Raw genomic sequence first — 20,599 nt, forward strand, 5'->3', positions numbered from 1 at the left:
TTATTTACATGATCAACCTTCGATCGCCCGATTCAAATCGGCCAATCGGATCGCCCGATTCAAGCCGGCTCATGGGATCGCCCGATTCAAAGCGGCCAATAGGATCGCCCCATTCAAAGCGACCGATGTGATCGCCCAATTCAAGCCGGCCAATGGGATCGCTTCATTCAAAGCGGCCAATGGGATCGCCCGATTCAAGCCGGAAAGTGGGATCGCCCGATTCAAATCGGCCAATGGGATCGCCCGATTCACAACGGCCAATGGGATCGCCTGATCCAATAAAGTTATCCAATGATTTAGCCATCAAAAGTAACCCTGCAAGTTGGTTGATGATGATCCAAATTGAGTGTTGGGGATTCCCAACTCAGTCTTTGTAGAATCTAGTGACAAAGGTTTGACTGAGGTGCCACTTGAGGGAAACAGTTGTTTATTGGTTGTAATAAGTGCTTGCTGCATCTTGTCTCTGACAACAGAGAGATGACACAAGCGGAACGTTTGGACTAGAGGTTCAAAGAACTTGTCAGTCACTCCTAACCTCCCACCTGGTTGACGTTCCAGTTCAGAGTTGAAGCATTCATTGGATGTTGTGGGATCACTGGGCAACCCCTAGAGGCCAAAGGTTCACTCTTTAGAGTTGAAGGTTCTTGATGCCTTACACAACCACTGACAATTTGTACATCAGTGATTCTCAATGTTTGGTAGCAGAAACATTCATCACACATCATTCCCCCCGTACGTGTGTGGGCTTTCAATGTTATGATGAATTCTTAGAATGTGATGGTTATTCAAACAAATGTATGTGTTGGATGGTATAGTGCAGTGGTTTTCAAAGTTTTTTTTATCACCACCCCCTTCACCGCTGGACAATAAATGCCACCAACTGCCCTCCACTGAGCACCAAAATGACAATAAACTCTTTTAGAGGCACAAAATGGAATAATGATTCGAAACTAAGATTGAGATCAGGCAAAAAATGTATGAAGCAAACATATATGATTTTAAAAACAGGCAACAAACTGGATGTATACAGGCACGTCGGTCTAGTTGCAGCGACTTGGGAACGCTTAATTAAATCGCCCCATTCATCCGGCCTTTCTACCAACAGCAACGTCATATTTGTCTGTAATTGCTCCAACGCCCCCATATGACTGTTTACTCGCCAGCGCTCCCTCGAAAGTTCATATTGCCCCCCGGAGACAGTAACGGCCACTTTGAAAACCTCTAGTCTAGTGTATTTCAAAATTATTAATAAGTAATGCCACTGCCTCAAAACGTTCATATTACCTGAACAACAATGTGTGCTGTTCAAACCGCTCCATTTTCTTTCTTTGAACGTGATGAAGGTGCAGAGATGCTATTTAAGGCGACCCACGCCCCCCCCCCCCCTTGACTTTTGCCTGAGCACTGATGACAAGTTTTAATATAATAGATGCATAAAAATGCAATTCTGACACCACTTCAAATAGTGAAGCATACGGATGAGGTGGACCCTGTGCCAACAGAGAGCCGAGGAAACAGATGGAGTTTCCGCAAACCCCGCAAACATCAAGAAGAGCGAGTTAAAGAGCTTGGCAGTCTCACTTGATGAAACACAGAGGAATGGAGTTTTTAATGAGCAGCTCTCCTGTGATGCACAATGTGTACGGAGTAGCCGTCCACTCCATAAATGGTCACTTACAGCTGCATAGGCCCAGGACAAACCCTACCATACGCAGCCACTTCTCAGCATGGGATCAATTCAGTTTGGTTTGTTGCAGTTTGTTGGCCCCTTGGACTCACAGTTCTGGGGTCGAGGGTTTGATTCCAGGTCGGTCTTGACTGTGTGGAGTTTGCATGTTGTCTCCGAGCTTGCGTGGGTTGTCTCCGGGTACTGCGGTTACCTCCGACATCCTGAAAACATTCTGGGTAGGATGGTTGAACACCCGAAATTGCTCTTAGGTTAGAGTTGCGCGTGAATGGTTGTCCGTCTTCCCGTGCCCTGCAATTGGCTGGCCACTGATAAATTGATGCAGTTAATCTTTGAACAAAAATCACTCATGCTTCCCATACATTTATCCAAGCAGAACAAATGTTAAATGTTTTAGTGTATTGTTGTTGAAGCTGCCAGTCGTCAAGTGTTCTGTTAACAGATGGCGTCACGTTTACACAAAGCGTCATTGTGGGGGTGGGGGAAAGTGACGACTTCAAGAGTGTTAAACCTAAGTCATGCTAGTTGTTCATTGTCTCCTCTAGGAATAAGATGATTGGATTGGATTGAATTGGATTGGATTGGATTGGATAACTTTATTCATCCACCAGTTGCAATTAGTACACTTAATTCAACATTTATGAGCCCTCAATCTCACTTTTGTCTGCTTTAACTGCTCAGGTCAGATTGTTATTAATCACCCAAATAGCTATAGCTACAAAAATCAGTGTACATTGGTTTAATACTGCTTATATAGATTATTTAGGAAAATGGGGAAAATTTTATTTCATTGTAAACTATGTAAAGCGTGTTAGACATGTTATTCTGCCAACATATTTTTGCAGTACTAAGCAAGTTCTGAATACATTGGGTTATCACTGACAATGACTTGACCCAGGCCGCTGTCCCCATTAAAGGTCATTAAACATTTCTCAGTTTGTACCAATTCCACAGTGTATGTATAATTAGTACATGGAAACATTCTCTTCCAGTTTGAGAACAATGGTGTGTATCATTAGTATCGGTTGTGTTTTAAGTGAAGAAACGACAGCATCAAGGTTATGTGAGCACTCCCTCGCTGCAGATAACCTTGCATCGACCCCTTTTCATTCCCTCAGAAAGTCATCATATTTTCTCTCAAACGATGATGTTGTCCTCAGGTCAATATCTTTTGAAGTGAGAGCATAGCGTGCTCCATTTTTCAGGTTGGTTTCAATAATTGGCTTGATATGCCATGTTCGTGGGCGGCAGCGGTCTTTGTTGATGTGTTTGCTGGGCCGCGGCCTCCTCACCTGTGTCACGGCGCTGATGAGCTCATCGCAGCTGCTGCGCAGGAGCACTTTGCTGGCACAAATGTGATGTAATTGCGTTCCACCAGTCCCTATTTTACAGTCTGTCGCTATGTAATGAAGGCAGTTATTTACTCGCATCATAAAACCTGATATCGAGCAACATGTGGCAGGATGGAGTTGGAGGCGTTAAAATGGACAACTTCATGTTGTTTCTCCACCCCAATCAACATTTAAACACCGTCTTTAGACATACACAGCAGAAGATAGTGTATTTAATCAGTGATATTTGATATGGATATTTATTTGGTACACTGAAATTGAGGTCGTGGAGGACACTTCAGGACACAAGCAAATTGTTGCACATTCCCTTAGACCTAAATAAGGAAAGCCCTAGAATAATAATTACCACTTGGCATCATCATTCATTTTTATTTTGTTGCCTTATTTTTCACTGTCTTTGGAGTCACTCAGAAAGAGTCGTTGCCGCATAAAATCAATGTTCCATTAAAAATTTAATGAGCAGGGAAAAGCTTTAAACAGATGCTAGGCTTTTTCATAATGCAGATGACTCAGGAGCTCTTATTTAAAGCGGATTTCTAACCAATCAACAATAGCTTTTTGACATTTTTATGGCACCTAGTGCGGACATTTCAAGAAAACTTACAATACAGCTCTTCAAACTGTTCAAACAATGACAGAGGGAGCACCAGCTGAAGGCACATGACTGTCATAATTACTTTGTGACTTAATGTTGACTAAGAATTTCTTAAAAGACTCCTCTTCTGCCATGTGTTTCACAAGTTCAGTCATTCAGTCACAATTCAAAAGGAATCATTTAGAAATTATGAGTAATTATAGCTGCTTCTAAGTCCACTTTGTTCTAATTTACCAACTGGTCAGCAGATTAGCTTTCCAGTTCGGCTCTGGGCGACACACGACAGACGTGGGAACGTGTTGATTTTAGTGATGAAAAAAGCACAACTATTTGCCTCAAAACTGACTGATATTAGACGAAATCAAAATGAGCTGTGTCTCTTAAAGAACCAAACTGTGGTACCTCTACTTATGAACATGTCTTCATATGACATATTCAGGTTAGAAAGGCTCCAATGGGAATACATGGTCTGTGCTTGCGAAAGAAATTACACTCAACGAAACAGGACATTTCTAAGATTCGAACATCCTAATGCAGGATCTTGTATTTTATTTTGAAATTGGCGCAATAGAGTGGCTCACCCAAAACTCCACTGGCCTGAGCAGGGTAGCGGCCACCGTGTGCAACAGGGTAGAACCGCGCAAACCCGAAAGGCAGCGAAAGTGGAAAGCGCAATGGAAACCCCAACAACAGATGAAATCTGTAGCTAATTTATAAAGTTCAAGCCTCGCTGAAGAAAATGCAAGACATAAATTGAAAACCAAAACAAACTCCCCAAATGGAACTCAACTCTAACACGAGGCCATTTTCTTTATGTATTCTAGAGTTTTCAATGTTTCACTGTGGACTGTGGACTTTAAAACATGGAATGTTTTATTATAGCATGTATAAAAGTTTTTTTAAAAAAGTAACGTGTGCTGGCTCCCCAAACAAATAGTTTAAAAACATACTATGTGATTTCCCGGATATTTTTTTTACATTCTATTTCTAATGTGTACCCATGATGGGGAAAATGACAAACCTCTAATCTTTTTAACTGGTTAACTTGCACATTTTTCAATTAAGTTGGCCTTCCTGTGTATGTGTACATCCATTTACCCTTTAGGCAAATTGTTCCTCATATTCCAAAGAAATAAGATCAGACTTTCAGGTTGCTTGTGCTATTGTTTTTATTAACGTTTTCATTGCTATTGTCTTTGTCATAAATTGTAGTAGAACAAGAGAAACCAAAACACCCGCTCAGCAATCATGGCTTAAGTTTCTTCGTACTCAGAGTGAGAGAGGAAGAGAGAGAGAGAGAAAGAGAAAGAGAAAGAGAGAGAGAGAGAGAGAGAGAGAGAGAGAGAGAGAGAGAGAGAGAGAGAAAGAGAGAGAGAGAGACAGAAAGAGAGAGAAAGAGAGAGAGACAGACAGACAGACAGAGAGCAAGAAAGTGGAAAATCTTAATCTGTTTTTTTTTCCTTTGAGAGCCATATGGAAGGTTTCAAGCAGCCAACCATATGTTGAAGGCTTTTGTCATGGAAATCATATTTATTTGGCACTTCTCTTTGCACAGCCGAGCTGGGCACATAAAAAAAGGAAAGAAAGAAAGAAAAAAAGCATGATCAATTCTTTGAGAATACACTGGTGTTGTTGCCTTGTCTTACAAATACTAGTTTGGAAAGCAAGACACTCCCTGATTCACGTGGCCACCCAGATTGTAATTGGTACCTGTTTTTGTTTTTTTTCATAAATAAATAGAAAAAGAATGAGACAGCATGGATAGAAAAAGGGCAATTCAATGTCTACATGCATATTATTGCTGTGATGTATTTACAATTCTATGTACAAATTGGTCAAAGAGGAACAATGCTGCACTGGGTCTCAATTTGGACGTGGCGAGACGCCTCCTCAGTAAAAATGTTCAAATGTTTGTGATCCGATCTGCTGCCACTTTAAACATGCTAATTCATTCAGCCTGTTGCACAAGGGTTAGGTTTAGCATTGTAAAGCGGAGTCCACCAGCTTTGCAAAAACATTTTTTTTATCTTTCCCGCACTGTAGAATATAAAAGCAGTGCAAGTAGTGATTTGTGCGTGGGTTCAAAGTTCAATAATCCAGCCACGTGCCAAATGGCGTTTTATTTTTTCGAGTGAAGATAGGAGACAGGTGGTTGAATGCTCTCACGCAGTGATTCAGCTGCAGTGCCGAGACAGCCGTCGACAGATAAACAGAGCGGAAACTCTTCTTTTCTTCCCTTTTTTTCCTCCTCTGTTTTTAGCCTTGCATTGGTTTCATCCATTTGAAATATGTAAATGGCTGACAGTGCATTTGCCTGCTGGTGCTTGACCTTCCCTTTGGAGGTTGCTCACCAACTCAATTACGCTCCCTATCTGCAGTCTGTCTGCAAACACCTGTTATCCTCCCACACTCGGCCGCCCTCTGTCAATCCCACTTCAACACGTCTCATCCTCCGTGGGACTGTTTAGAGGCAGTCGGGATGAAGATGGCTGATGGGCTGCGGGGGTGCTAGTAAGGGGACAAATGACTGGGCGTTGGGATGTGCGTTCAAGCGTGCCGGGTCTTTCAAACCAGTTCACAACTTGCGAGATGCATCATTCCCTTTTCCACTGCTTTTTTAAAAAAAAATTAATCTCACCGGGACACTTTTTTTTTTACACAGCTGCTCTGTAAACCGATAGAAACGATAACCGGCGATGAAGCGTGTAAAATAGCAACCTCTCGTTGCAGCAGCAGGATCATTATTGCTTTTGCACCTTTGAAACCTTGATGTAGCACAATCACACCTACATTACCTGACTCTAATTTGATCCAATATGAAGTATCACATCTGAGTCGAGGATTTAGTTATTGCCTGAGTTGTTTTGTTTTGTTTTCCGAAAACCTGGTGGGCCTGAGGAGGAGCGTCTGAACTTTTTAGCGGAGACAAGGTGTAGAATATTTGGCCTTTAAATTGTAATTGTTTCTTTTTATTGCCCTAAATTGAGTGGAAAAACAAGACAGCTGCGATTGGGATACATGTCGCCAAAGGTTATTGCCACAAAAGAAAAGAGCAAAGTAGCTCTGCATTGCGGTGATGCCGTTATACATTGTTCCTCTTTAAAAAACTAAGTCCCTTGGACTCTCTACAGTTGTCATGCATATAAACATTTCATCTTTGAAGAGCAGCAGCATCTTACAAGTTCAATGAGTGTTCATTATTTGAAAATAATAAATAATAAATTAATACATCGCAATCCAGTCTTCAATAAATACCCCCCAAAAATAAATAATAAATAGATAAATAAAGTATTTACATGATAATTAGATGCAGCGAAACAATGGACGGAGCTTTGAGCGACGTATAAAAGAATCGCTTTGTAACTGAGGGTGGGCGAGAGTTTGAAACGTCAGCCCGCGGTCACACTGGCCGACGAGGAGACCCTCAAAGGTTGCGCGAGGGGCACTCGTTCTGGGAAAGACGGTGCACCGAAAACGGCGGCTGACGCTCGCCCGCCCGCCCGCCACCGACTTGGAGGAAGAACGAGTGTTTTTCTTTGCTATAGACACAGGATACCCTAAAGTGACGGAGACCTGTTACACAGGCCTGCCGCTCTGACACAATCCAAACACTTGTGGCATGTGATGGCCGAGGGCTTCTTAAAGTGTCTGGGATAAACCCACAGTTACAAAGATACTTTCCGATCGAGGGATATCGAGCACAAAAAATAATTTTAGAAAAATCAAATAGAAAAATAACATTGGTGTGGAAAAAAAGGGGGTGGTCTTTTTACCTTTTTGAAAATGATCTCCCCTTCTTTTTGTTTGTTTTTTGCAAATACTGTTATAGTTCACATTTTCATAAAAAGTTGGCAGTTGCAAAAGAATTCAATTCTTAGCAAATAAAAAGCAGCATAAAAATACAAGAGGTCATTTTGTCTCTAAAAAAAACCCCAAAGAACACTGTCCTTTTTATGTTTTTTTTGTTGTTCTTTTTTTTCATTACTATTTGCTATAAAATATCAGTAATCTAAATATTATTACTATTGATATTAGTATTGTCATTGATAAAAATTCACATGCCAGGCCTCATATAATTGAGCGTGTGTATGCGTGAGTTCGTTCATGTGTTGTGTTTACGTGTGGTTTGGTGTGAGCACGTTGCTTTAGGTGTACAACTATACCATCTACAGTTTCTATTTGGGGAAGGTTGTTGATTGTATTTGTCTGTGGACGATTAGCTACTGTGCAGGGGTGAAGAAAGGTGGTGGGGGAGTGGGGTTGGGGGTTTGGAATCCAGCATCTTCTGAAATTGTCTTTGCCGTTGTCGTTAGAGCTTCTTCGTAATCTCAGTGAAAATATTGCTTTCTAAAAAAAGGGAAGAAAAAAGGCATGGAGGGCAGAGTGGACGGTAGGGGGGTTGGGTAGCGGCGGGCTGAAAAAGACTGCGTCTTGGTCAGTTGTCCGATGCCGAGTCGTCTTCGTCGGCGGAGCCCTTGAAGCAAGCCGACTCGTAGTGCTTGTTCAGGTAGGACTTGAGAGCGAAGGTCTTATTGCAGCGCTTGCACCGGTAGTGCTTGAAGGCAGAGTGTGTTTGCATGTGGGCGCGGAGGTTTGAGCGGTCGGCGAAGGCTTTGCCACAGTGGGCGCAAGCAAAGGGCTTTTCCCCCGTGTGCGAGCGCATGTGACCCTGCAGGAGCCACGGGCGGCTGAAGGCCTTGCTGCACACGTCGCACTTGTGCTTGAGGTCGTGGGTGAGGATGTGCATGGCCAGGGCCGGCATGGACACGTAGACCTTGTTGCAAGTGGGACACTTGCGGGCCATCTTGCTGTCCAGGCTACGGTGCGTCTGCTTGTGTCGGCTCAGGTTGGACGAGGTGGCGTAGGTCTTGCCGCACTCGTTGCAGGTGTGGCGAGCGGTGGTGCCGGCCACCGCGCTCTCCTGCGGCCCGGCGTTGACGCTGCTGCTCCTCGATCCCCCCTCGCGACCCTCGCCGTCGCCCTTCCTTCTCGAGCGCCCGTCGGAGATGAAGAAGGCATCCATGGTGTAACCCTCGTCCAAGGCCTCCGACTCGCCGCTGTAGAAGCCGCTGGCCGTCATGCCGGATTGGGGGCTGTCGGGGTGCTTCAGGTCGGGGTCGCAGTACTCTCCGCCGCTGCTCACGTGGGTGTACAGCGGGTCCGAAACCAGCTTGTGCTCCATCTTCTTCTCTCCCCGGTATGCAGATGGCGTGATGTAATCCTGGATGTAGCCTGCGCAGAGAGACGCACGCAAACACAGTTGGTGGCCATTCGTGATGGATGAGGACACCGTGACATGCCGCTGATTATGTGATTATCATGTTGGATGAAATAGTGAACGAGCCGGGCGGAGATAATTGCATTTCTTCCGCGTCCCACAGGTTGTACACGTAATAGTGCAGTCATGCAGGAAAACCTGATGAGCTCAGCGGCATTAAGGTTGCTGGCAACCTCCCACTGATGATCCCTCATTAAAAATCCCCCTTTAGTTGAAGGTGCGGTCTTTTTACATGGAGGTGATTTGACCCGGTTATCATCCTTGGCACGGGCTCGGGTGGGATTTTTTACGCTTTCCGTTGTCTATCATCGTCAACTGGAGCCAATTAGGCTGACAGTGCTCAATAAAGTGGGCAGCTAGGTTATTATTTTTGATCGGGACTAAAGAGTGATGAAAATACTGAAGGAATTCTGATTCAGGTGATCAGAATTTGTGCATGAATGGGTCGAGTATGGAAATGGCAAGTTTCTCAGACCTCTAATAATGCAACATATCTTGTTTAGACGCACGTTGACTTCAGGTTACCTGCGTACACAGACTTGAGCCCAGGCGGGTGAGATAACGGGTAATAAGGACATCACGGGATAGGGCGAACAATCTGGGATGCTTGGATTTCATTATCTAAAATACTTCCGGCATTGAATAAATGTCGGCTCACATTGAGTGCAGCCACTTCCTGGAAATACTGTAGTTTTGCACATTTTTGGAGAGAGAGAGACATGGAAAACAGACTAGATAGGACCGGAGGCTTTTTACCACCACTTAGTATAAATGTGAAAAACAGTTGCTCAAAGTATTTGAACCCATATTTGCCTAACAATATTTTTCAATTGTATCAGACTGGATTGCCCTTCTACGAAAGGACGGTCAAGTCTTCCTCGGGGTTAAAAGGGGTTAAGAATGACTCAGCAAAGCAGCAGGAGATATTCTAGTGCCTGAATATAGAGAGAGATTTTCATTGGCAGCGTTCAACTCGCTCATTTCCTCCCCAAAGCAGCCTCATGCCAACAAGCTCAAAAGGCTTACTGGCAAACTAAAATGCATCCAAAAAAACAAGTTCAATGCATTCTCATGCTGGGACTCTGGGGAGCATCCAAAATTCATTGTACCTTCTGCTAAAATAAACTTTTTTTGGTCTGTTTCCTGACAAGCTGTGTGCAGCAAGCAGTGGTAATTGGCTATTGATGGCTTTTTAATGGAATTCAAAGTTTTGAACTGATCAATAGGCCACCCTGCGCAATGTAGTGCAGTCTTTTGTGAGAAGCCCGAGAAGTGAGGGAGAAGGATCAATGCAACACAATGATAGTTTGTTTCCGCAGCGACAATATGAGAAGCACGTTGCTGTGTGAAGAGGGTCACCTGTCTAAGACGAGCTGCATTCTCAAGTGTCTTCAAGACACCACTCAATAATAGCATCAAGTGCTCTTGGTGGACAATATCTGCACCACTACGGATTTTCTGTCCAAATAGCCGTGAGCATGACACCCAAAACGCGAGCCCTGCGGATGCTCTTATTGCTAAGTAGCCAAGGTTGACCCACAAAATGGTAAAGATCTGCAAAGCGATATGAGATAATGACAAAAAAAAGTATTTGTCATTGCGTTTTTAGTGTGAGACGCCAAGTGGAGGCCACGTTCCACATTACAATGCAAATGACGTAACGGCCCTCGTTTGATGGGAGGTATTAGTTTTCGTTATCAGAGTTGTTTACTCCCTTTCAATGAGTGAAGGTCAGGCGTGGAGCTCCTCCTTTAGGACCCACACCGCCTCTATCAGCCTTTACAGCCTTGCTAGTCTCATTCCTCAGATGCAAAGCAAGCATGTAATTAATGGACCCTCTCAGCCAACCCTCTTTGTTGTCGACAGACACTCAAGTCAAATGTCTCTACAATGGGAGGAGAAAATCTCCTGGCACAGCAGAAATGCTGATGCTTGCTGGTCATTAATCTGTTCCTCTTTGTAGGATCAACATTGCATAGTTAAAAAAAAAAAGTATGGTTACATACTGACAGCTGTGGTTGACAGAATTGTATCATTAAAACATGCTAAAAAAACACAAATTGTCGAAAAATCAACTTACAAGAATTACATTTTAAATGTTATTTAATAGGAAAAAACTTTCAATTGTGTAGGTCGGTGTAACATCACTGTGCTCATAACTGAGGTTGTCACCAGTTGAGCATGCTAGCTGCTGAGGCAACATTTCAGTCTAGTTTTAGCTGCCATAACACTTTTTGTAGTTCTCAGGGAGTAAGGTTTCTCTAACTTTTTTCCATGCACAGCACTTCCTTCAAACTGTGCTAAGTAGTCACCAAACTCAACCACCGTTGTGGTTTCAAATCCCGTTTAGAAAAGCGATGGAATGACAAAAATACTCTCTACCATGATTTTCAGTTAAACAACATTCTACACTGTTTTGACATGTATTTTATGGTTTTCCTGTTTCGGTATCCATCCAGTAAAGTGTCAAATTAAAAAAAGAAAAAGAAATAGGGTTGCTCAACAAGCTTTTACTAGCAATCCATCAAAAATTCCCTGTTTGTGTCAGTGGCCGTCTTGAATAACAGGTGGGCATTACGACAGCCTTAAGCTGTGGGCTGTGATGCCTCCCTCGCTCAAAAGCTATCCTAACAAATGATAACAAAGACGCACATATGGTCTCACGAACAGGCCCGCAAAATGGAAGCGGTGGTCTTAAAGCCGACCGCTGAGAGCGAAGGTCGCTTCGGGCGCCGCCAAGTGCATCTCTGGCTGTCCGAACTCAGCCTTTCTTGGTATTTACCGTGTAAACCCGCTCACGTGATGGACGTGTCTGTTGCCCAAAGCATTTTGCTCTGCTTTTTTCCTCCTTCTCATCGCCCTCCCCTTCCCTCCCGGCCACACTTTACAGCGTGTGGATGTCTCCGGCGGCGGCTACGGGCCTACATGGCTGAAACTCTAACCCCTGCTAGTTTTCAAATGCCCGGAAGGAAGAGAAAGATGGAGCGGAGCGATGGGGGTGGGGAGACTGTGCGTGCTCCATTTGGAGGGGAAGAGGGGGGCACGGGAGGATTGGACCGCGATGAGAACTCAAGGACAATAACAGCTAAGGACAAACGTACTCGTCTCTCACGTTTGTCAATTTATTAGCCCGCACGATGGCTGAATGGAATAATCTGGCGTTCAGTTTTCCTTCGGCGTTCCACCTCCACCGGGCCGTTGCGGTCATACTAACACACAAGTGATTAGACACACGTTTTGTTCCCTATTTACATAAGCTGATCCGTGGCTGTGACCTGAATTGTGTCTGTCCTTCACCCAGAGTCAAAAAAAAGGAAAAAAAAAAACAACAAAAGTCTGGGAGTGGGGTGGGGGCGGGGTGTCGGGCAGGATTATTCAGGATATTAAAAGCAAATGCTCAGCAAGCGTTAATTTCCACACGAGCAACATGTTATTGGCTGAGGGGTCTTACACCGCGCGTAAAAACAAAGGAGGATGCGAGCTCGGACCGAGGGAAACGTCAACTCACCATTCTCGCTCAGACGAACGCCGAGGCTGGTCACCGAGTCTGTGATGGAGCGTGCGAAAGTCAACGAGTCGTCCAGATGCTGATGGTGATTGTTGGCGGCCGCGTTGGATGAAGAGAAATCATCAAGTTTGATCTTCTTCACCAAAAATGAACGGGGCATGTTTCAGTGGATGATTACACAGCGTGGCGGAAAAGGCATGAGCCAAAAGAAAAAGCTTCGGAGGGAGCGTGCGGGCACGGCTAGCTCGATGGTAATCCTCGCGATGAACATGAGATTCCGAGAGGAAGAAGAAAAAAAAATGGAAAGCAAAGGACGTTGACGGTAACGCTGTGCGCCGCTGGCCGGCTCCCCCTAGGTTACCCCTTTGGAGAAAAAAAAAGTGACAAATAAATAAATAAATAAAAGTGAGCCCGTTCAGCACTGGATAGCTCCTGTGATGCGGCCGGCTTAAAGGACCAGTGAGGAGGAGGAGGAGAGAAGGAGACAGGCGCAGAGGAGGGAGAGAGAGACACTGTCAGACTAGCTGAGATCAGCAATCACGCCAGCCTTTATATGGGGCACAGGCACTGGAAGATCAGGTGGTGCTGCGAAATGGAGCTGCTTAGCTTTAATCCATCAAATGTCCCCGGGGACACACATCAAATTACTAGTGAACCGTCTGTGCATTCGCACACAGACAGAGGAGAAAGAACACAGGCAGACCCCCGTTGCCCCCTCTGCTGCCCCCCACAACCCCTTTCGCTCGCCCCCCCTCCCCTGCCTCTTTCACCCCGCTTATGCTCCACGCTCGCAGGAGGAGCCAAAGAGGTGGGCAGACAATGGGGACGTGGATGAGAACACACTCTCTGTCCTGTTCCCCATTGTTTTCAGATGAAGTGGCACAGTTTATGTTTGCCCACCGTCCGCATTACCTCAAACAGCCTCGCACCTTCACGGTCCTCCGACACACGCCCAGGGAGGTGATCTCTGGGGCAATGAGGACCTTTTTTTCCTCTCTCTCTCTCTCTCCCCCTCACCCTCTCTCTCTCTTTCTCTCTTCTCCCTCCCCCTTTAAAGACCTTCTTGGATTCCAGGGCTGTTGACGGAGCCGCCGCACAGCTCAGCAGATGTGTGTCCTGCCATGCGTGGCTGGGAATTATCTGATTAATTAATTACATCTTTTTTGATTAGAGTGAAATCTGGAATTAGATCCTTGCTGGCAAAATTGGCCACAGATCGGAGAATGACTTTGTACTATGCTTGTGGACTTGTTAGCTGGTTGTGTGAATGATGGATTGGATTAGTTGTGGTGTTTTCCCCCCTCCAGAGCTACACATTGATCATACCTTTAGAAGTGAGACATTTGTTCAGATTGAATGTGTCTGGTAAAGGAGGTGAACAAATTGGACATCTGTTTGATCAGCGGCATGCAACATGTGTGATTTGAAACATCTTTAAATAATGCAAATATTTGATGTTCTTTGTCATTACTTTATATATGTCAATTCTCATCAGTCATAATTAATTATGGAATAATTTAGAAATGGAAAGGTCAGTTATTTTAAAACATTTCTTGTTGTTATTTGTGCACTATATGGTGAACACAAATCTTATTATATTTGTATAATGACAAGAAAATCATTCAATTCTATTTATATTTAATTCAATTACAGCCAACCTAAAATTTGACATGTATAAAGATGTTTTTAATTAAACATGCATATCCTTTAATTAATATTAGCATCATTGCTGTATATATATATATATATATATATATATATATATATATATATATATATATATATATATATATATATATATATATATATATATATATATATATATATATATATATATATATATATATATATATATATATATATATATATATATATATATATATATATATATATATATATATATATATATATATATATATATATATATATATATATATATATATATATATATATATATATATATATATATATATATATATATATATATAGATAGCAATGATGCTAATATTAATTAAAGGATATGTATGTTTAATTAAAAACATCTTTATACATGTCAATATATATATATATATATATATATATATATATATATATATATATATATATATATATATATATATTTATTATACAATTTATATTGTATTAAATTAGAATTAATAATAATTAATTATATACAATTTATTTCTCTTTGACATGATTCTTTTTCACCTGTAGATTTATGTGCAATACCTGTAGACTTTTTGCACAATCTCAGTGATCATTCGCCCTGCCACTCTAACATATTGACTTCGATGACCTTATTTTGACTTAATTAGGGTTTGCAAAGCAGCTCCGTTGTGCATTTCTAGTAGTTTGTGGAGTGTGGAGCAGTGATTTTTCAAAACCCAAGTAATATATGCATTTTCATGTGGAAATAGAGCTTGAAAAAGGACATGTAAGTCCTTTTCAGAAACAGTTTGATCCTTCCAGCTCAGTTTCATGGCTTCGTCTATTTCCATGTTGATGTGCTGCGCTCTAGTAAAGGTGCCACATCATTTCCCTGGCCATGTAGGGGTGTCCTCTCCACCGCTCTATATCACCCTCACCACCACCTGCCTCCGTCTTAGAAGGTGACGGCTCCCCATGGTGTGGATTTATCACCCGATTAGGATTTTTTGTTACATGTTCATGGTACTGACTCCTTGTCCGGTCTGAACGCCAAGACAAGGACGGAAAAGGTGAGGGCAAGAAGGATATTGTGTGGAGGTAATATTGTGCTAAGAGATTTTGTCTATGCAGGTGAGGACGAGATGACCCTACCATTGACTTGGTAGTGTTTTGGGGTATTTCCAATTGAGGCTCTTTTGTTACCTGATTTTTTTCATATGTAGACTCATGCATAAGTTTAGGTACAACTATATATGCATTGTGATGGTTCTGCTCAAAATCTACATCGAGTAAACCCTATGTACCGAATGTATTTCTTTTCTGCGTACCGTATTTACTCACATATAAGCCTCATTTTTCGGACAAAAATATGACGAGTGAATCTAGGGTACGGCTTATATGCGCATAAAAAAACGACATGCACGAAACTGCAAGGTGACAAAGACGAAACGCCATGACGCCATGAGTCAAGACAATGTGGCTGATACAGTCATTTATTTCAAAATAGAGAAAAAATAAACAGATAAAACACTAAACAAAATTAATTTTGACATCTTTGAATGAAATTCCACCAAAAAACGTATCATGCATAAAACGTTTTTTTTTTTTTTTTTGCAGTTTATTTCTCATTTGAAAGTGAGAACTATTGCAGCAATATGAACCATCGAAAGAATCGAGATATTTCTACATTAAAAGCAATATGGCTGCCACAACATCTTAAACTTCTGGTAAGAAATTGTAATTTATGTCATTAAAAAGCATCAGGTTCTCATCAAGATATACTTTTTAAGTTGAATAATTTGATATTTTGCATTTACAAATACAGGCATATTAACTTCCTTTTGATATACTTTTGATTTATTCATACAGTATCTTTAAAATACCAGGCGCCATGATTTTTTTTAAAGATATTCCTTTCAAATACATTTGTACTATTAAAACCATGAATGTGGAGGTAAAAGAATTGTGAATCAGAGAGCGGCTTATAAGCGATACATTGTCGAATTTAACAATTAAGCAATTTTAAGTGTGAAGCTTATAGGAGTGGGCGGCTTATATGCGAGTAAATACGGCTTATTTGTCTCCATCAAAATCACAAGAGTGAACAAACAGTTTGCATAAACTAATAACACACAAACGCTTCCATAATCTAATTGGATCAACACATTCCAAGGAAAAGTAAGGGAATCCAGCCAGGAAAGTGGCTACCAATCATTTCCCCAACGTTTCCTCATCCAAACCGGTGGGGTCCGATCCGCTTCTGGTCCAGGACTCCCTCTGACATGCGGTTGCTGCCTCGGGACGTTACCATAGCAACCTGACCCCCCTCGGCCCGGATGGATGGTCTCCTCTCATTCGGCCTCTGTGTTCGGATGGGTGGGTGAAGCTGTGATACAATCAGCCTCATTAACATCCTTTATGGCCCTCTGGGGTCGGGGGGCGACCTGGCCGGCCGAATTAATGAACTCAATCTACTTGATTTGTTCTTTCGCGCTGTTCCACAAGACACACCGCCGAGAATTACCTCTCTACGCGAATGTTTATTATCTTTTTACAGCACGTTGCCTCTTTAATCACGTCAATCCCAGCTAATTCTGCACCTGACAGCAACACGGTGGCCGGACAGAAGCTGGAACCTTCAATAGAATTGTAACATGCTTGGCTCTGTTTATATAAAATCACTCAGAAGCGGTTGAGTGAGGTGAAGAGAAGCTAAGAGTGCATTAAGCATGGCCATCTATAATTCACATCCCCTTTGCACAGTCAGTGCGTTACATCAGCAAAACTTTTTTTTTTCCGCAGCTGCCATCTTTGAAAAGGCGGACGAGCTTTTCTAAAGCCCCGAAATGACGTATTAGTTCATTCTTGATGCAACAAGTACACTCCCCCATCGATATTTGGCATTGGTTTGGAGAAATCTGGCAGCGACCTGGCGTGCATTTCACGGCAAATCTTTTCAACGTTAATATTTGGCTGTCTGAAAGCAATACGTATGTCGCATTTTGCTATGGATTTCATGTGCAACGTGTCGTTTTGAATGGACCCAAACTCCCGTCCCTGGTTATACTGTTTAATGCTGTTTGGCAGATAGTTCAGTGTATCACTCATGCCCTATTTGGCTTGTTTTTGCCTGTTGTCCTGCATGCATCCCAGCGCGTGTGCGCATTTGTTGTCCATGGGCAACTGTTCGGTAAATAGGGCAATTAAGTGTGAAAAGCAGAAAGGCGCCCGCTCCTTCCTATCTCTTTGGTGGCAGAGATAATTTATGCTAATAACATCTCTACCACTCAAGCTGCCCAAAAATGATAGCGAGCCCTTTTGGCTTCACAAGAATCTTTTCATCCTCTTGGTGGAAGGAAGAGAGGGAGAGAGAGAAAGAAAGAAAAGAAAAAAAACAGGTCTCTCAACACCTTGCGAATAAGACAGCTGCGTGCCAGTGAATGAAGCTCCTTCTCGGCCTTTCATCTGCAGATGATCATGATTTCCTGCTTCATTGTGTTTGGTGACATTTGTTTGTTCTTCATTTAGCCCGTGAAACACTCGGAAAACATTTCTACTCTTGTCCATGCTCGGATTTGCCGGCCCGCGCATCCGTCATCATTTTTAGACTTCACTGGACATTTGCCGGTGTGTTGCTGTAAATAGCATCCTATGCATGAGTGATGCTTTTTAATAACACTTAAACTCCTACTCACAACGCTGTTCAGGCTGCGTACATTCCTTCATCATTTGCAGTATAACGAGTAGTAAGCGAGGCTGGGGGCGGCTGTGGGGTGCAGTGGGACGTTCTAGCAGTTCAATGAATAATCCCACGTAGAGTAGCGGCAATAAACCATGTGAAATCTGCGCTACCCCCACATGACCCAGTGGAGAGCGCTCAGAATAAAATGTGGCGTTTCTTTTCTGCCATGGCAAAATTAGAAATAAAAAAATGGCTAGAAGGAAAGAGGCTGTTGTTTTTATTTAGGCTTTATGAATCAACTTTTGTATACCTGACACTGCTAAAACTCATCTCAAGGAAAATAACATCTGCCCTCCATGTTGGACCTTTCTTTTTTAAGAACTCCAGGACCTGTCTGATTTCTGCACTATATTGTTCATTCCTTATTATTTTATTAATACTGTCCATGTTTTCACAAAGAAGTTTCAAGCTATTTGTTGCTCCTGCCAATTGAAATTTACTGTCAAACTGGAAGTTAATCTTGGAAAATTGCAGGTTATTCATTACAAAAAGAAGCTCAACCTAAAAAGCTGTTATCATGTCTCTCCCTAAAATGAAAAGTTGTGGCAATAATTAAATATAAATACTTTCATGCATATAGTAAGTAGGCTTGCTAGAGTAAAAATCCCTGCTGTGTATTCTTTATCCTCTGCGAAGAGCCAGAACAGCCATTCATGTCTGTTCTATGCTACAGCCTAAAACAGAGGTCGGGAACCTTTTTGACAGAGAGAGCCATAAACAATTCATATTTTCAATTGTTATTCATTCAGAGCCATACTCAGAATTTACTAGAAGTAAAAATACATGAAAACGCGTGCATTTTTAGTCGTTTCGCTGCCTTTAAAGTAGAAAAAGTCCCAGAACTGTATTGACAAAATTGTTACCCTTATGCTAATCTATGGAATGCATGCATGCAGAAAGGTTTAATTAAAAAGTAGAAGATTAAAGCGACTCTAGACATAGTGTCTAGATTTTAGCTCACAGTTTAAGCCATAAACACCCATCAAAAGAGCCACATGTGGCTTCCAAGCCATAGGTTCCCTACCCCTGGCCTAAAACATGTTGTTGTTGTTGTTTAAATACATTCCAAAGTCATACAGTGTTCTTAGTAGAGTGTATCCACTACTCAGTGCTATTCTAGTCATAATTATAGCTCAGTCTGATTTATTGAGGTATAATTGTTCCGATAATCTTTGTCTAAATTAATTGGGTTAATTAATCACCAACCCATCTTCGACCTCTCTCGTCCCTCAAATAAAGTCACATTACGTACCCTCAGCAAGGTCAAAGCGGTGCTTAATAGGCTGTCATCTCTAATTTGTACTTCCTCGCAAAAGAAGAGCATATGCATAAATGACGCTATCTGAATGTTTAAGATTCCACAATAAATGGGTTGATTTGCAAGAACCGCGCATCCAGGCAGAAAGCCTTTGGCTGCGTATATATGTTGAGAAAAATCAGGTAAAACATAGCATAGCAGTGACTGAAACAATTTATTTATTTTTGTCCTTTTTAAACAGCGTCTGACCCCACAAGACGGGGCGCTTTAATGAATAAGAAGGAGGAATCCGAAAGCAAACGCATTGTACGCGTGAACGTGTGTTTTTCTTCTCGTACATGTCAGGCTGAGGGGTGAGATCAATTTCCACGGGATTAGGCGGCCCGTGGAAAATGATTGCTTTTTCTCATACTTAGTAAGAAATTTTCAATTTCCTGTGGTCTTTGTTATGCTCAACATTTTTGCAAATGAGCAAAACAGAGGCAAGCGATGTTGCCGTTCCACCAACTTCACCTTGGGACCACGCGTCATTTGCATATATATTGAGAGCATACGTTTTTGCTTTATAATAGTCACCATTCTAGGGTGGGGGGCGGGGAGGCCGGCAGGCACGCTGTCACCTGTTATGAGGCCCTTGTCCGTGAACATCCTAGAGAGAAAGAGGGCCCGTAATTATGGCCGGCTTTTTAAAAAAAAACGTGAGCAGGGAAAGTAAAACAAGGATGGCTGCGGGCTTTCTCTTTGTTCCTGACTCGTCCAAATTCAGCAAAGAGGAAATGAATCAAAGGAAGAGACGGTAGCGCTAAGAAGTCCTGTGGTGATTACACTTGGAGCTCAGCCTCTAATAAATCAACACGTTCCACTCTTTGCACTTGCACAGTGTGCAAAGAGGGCTAACTATATTCAGGCACAATCATCCGAGATGCACTGCAGATGGTCACATGACAAATGGCGTTATTGCCCCGTTATGGAGATTTGAATCATAATTGAGCGTCTCTACAGTGATGTGTGCACTTGGAATGACTCACAGTGAGTGAGTCTCTGGCTTGAGGACAGATGAGCGCCGTCGCTCGCTTCCACTTCAAGCTGCCACTTCCTCACGTCTCGTCACGTGCCTTTTAAAAAATGGGCCAATCAGACGTGCGCCATCTTTAGCTTCAATATCAATACTACGCATCTTGCAGATAGCTCTATTACGCCAATGATTTCCGGCTGTCTAAAGTGAAAATAACGTGAGTGGGAACATTTGCACACTGATGCATGCGCGCCATGCATGACTGCTTTTGTGTTGTGCTGGGCGCTTTTCAAAGGGCATGCTTTTGTGCAGGCACAGATGATGCAGCTGGCGGAAGCATGACTATCGCTGGAAGCGTGGCCACATTGGCACACTTACAGAAAGCCTTGGATGTGGGCTCATACTTTATTTAGGCTAGAGAAAGGCCGCGTGCCCGTCGCGCCTGCCCGTAAACGCTGCCGTGCCTTGACGGAAACGTGCAGCCAACGTCTCATCTCAATGTCTGTGAGGCCAATTG

The 20,599-nt window shown here is 42.7% G+C and overlaps 1 protein-coding gene and 1 long non-coding RNA gene across 5 annotated transcripts in view; one reads left to right on the forward strand and one right to left on the reverse strand.

Moving 5' to 3' along the window:
* The window catches only part of LOC144206023 (uncharacterized), a 49,050-nt gene that overhangs the window by 11,817 nt on the left and 16,634 nt on the right, over window positions 1–20,599 (forward strand). The window contains exon 3 of one of the 4 annotated variants that reach the window (XR_013328275.1): window positions 15,685–15,780. The exons of the other annotated variants lie outside the window; for them this stretch is intronic. This is a non-coding gene — a long non-coding RNA (uncharacterized LOC144206023). Of the gene's footprint in view, window positions 1–15,684; window positions 15,781–20,599 lie in introns of those variants that run through there. 4 annotated transcript variants of the gene reach the window in all.
* scrt2 (scratch family zinc finger 2) lies at window positions 5,681–13,116 on the reverse strand. The gene is made up of 2 exons (XM_077726160.1): window positions 12,421–13,116; window positions 5,681–8,866 (listed from the first exon to the last, which is right to left on the reverse strand). Exons 1-2 carry the CDS (start codon window positions 12,578–12,580, stop codon window positions 8,070–8,072), a joined length of 957 nt encoding a protein of 318 aa, XP_077582286.1. The 5' UTR covers window positions 12,581–13,116; the 3' UTR covers window positions 5,681–8,069.

Source organism: Stigmatopora nigra, chromosome 1 (assembly GCF_051989575.1).
Source record: "Stigmatopora nigra isolate UIUO_SnigA chromosome 1, RoL_Snig_1.1, whole genome shotgun sequence".
Classification (NCBI taxonomy): domain Eukaryota; kingdom Metazoa; phylum Chordata; class Actinopteri; order Syngnathiformes; family Syngnathidae; genus Stigmatopora; species Stigmatopora nigra.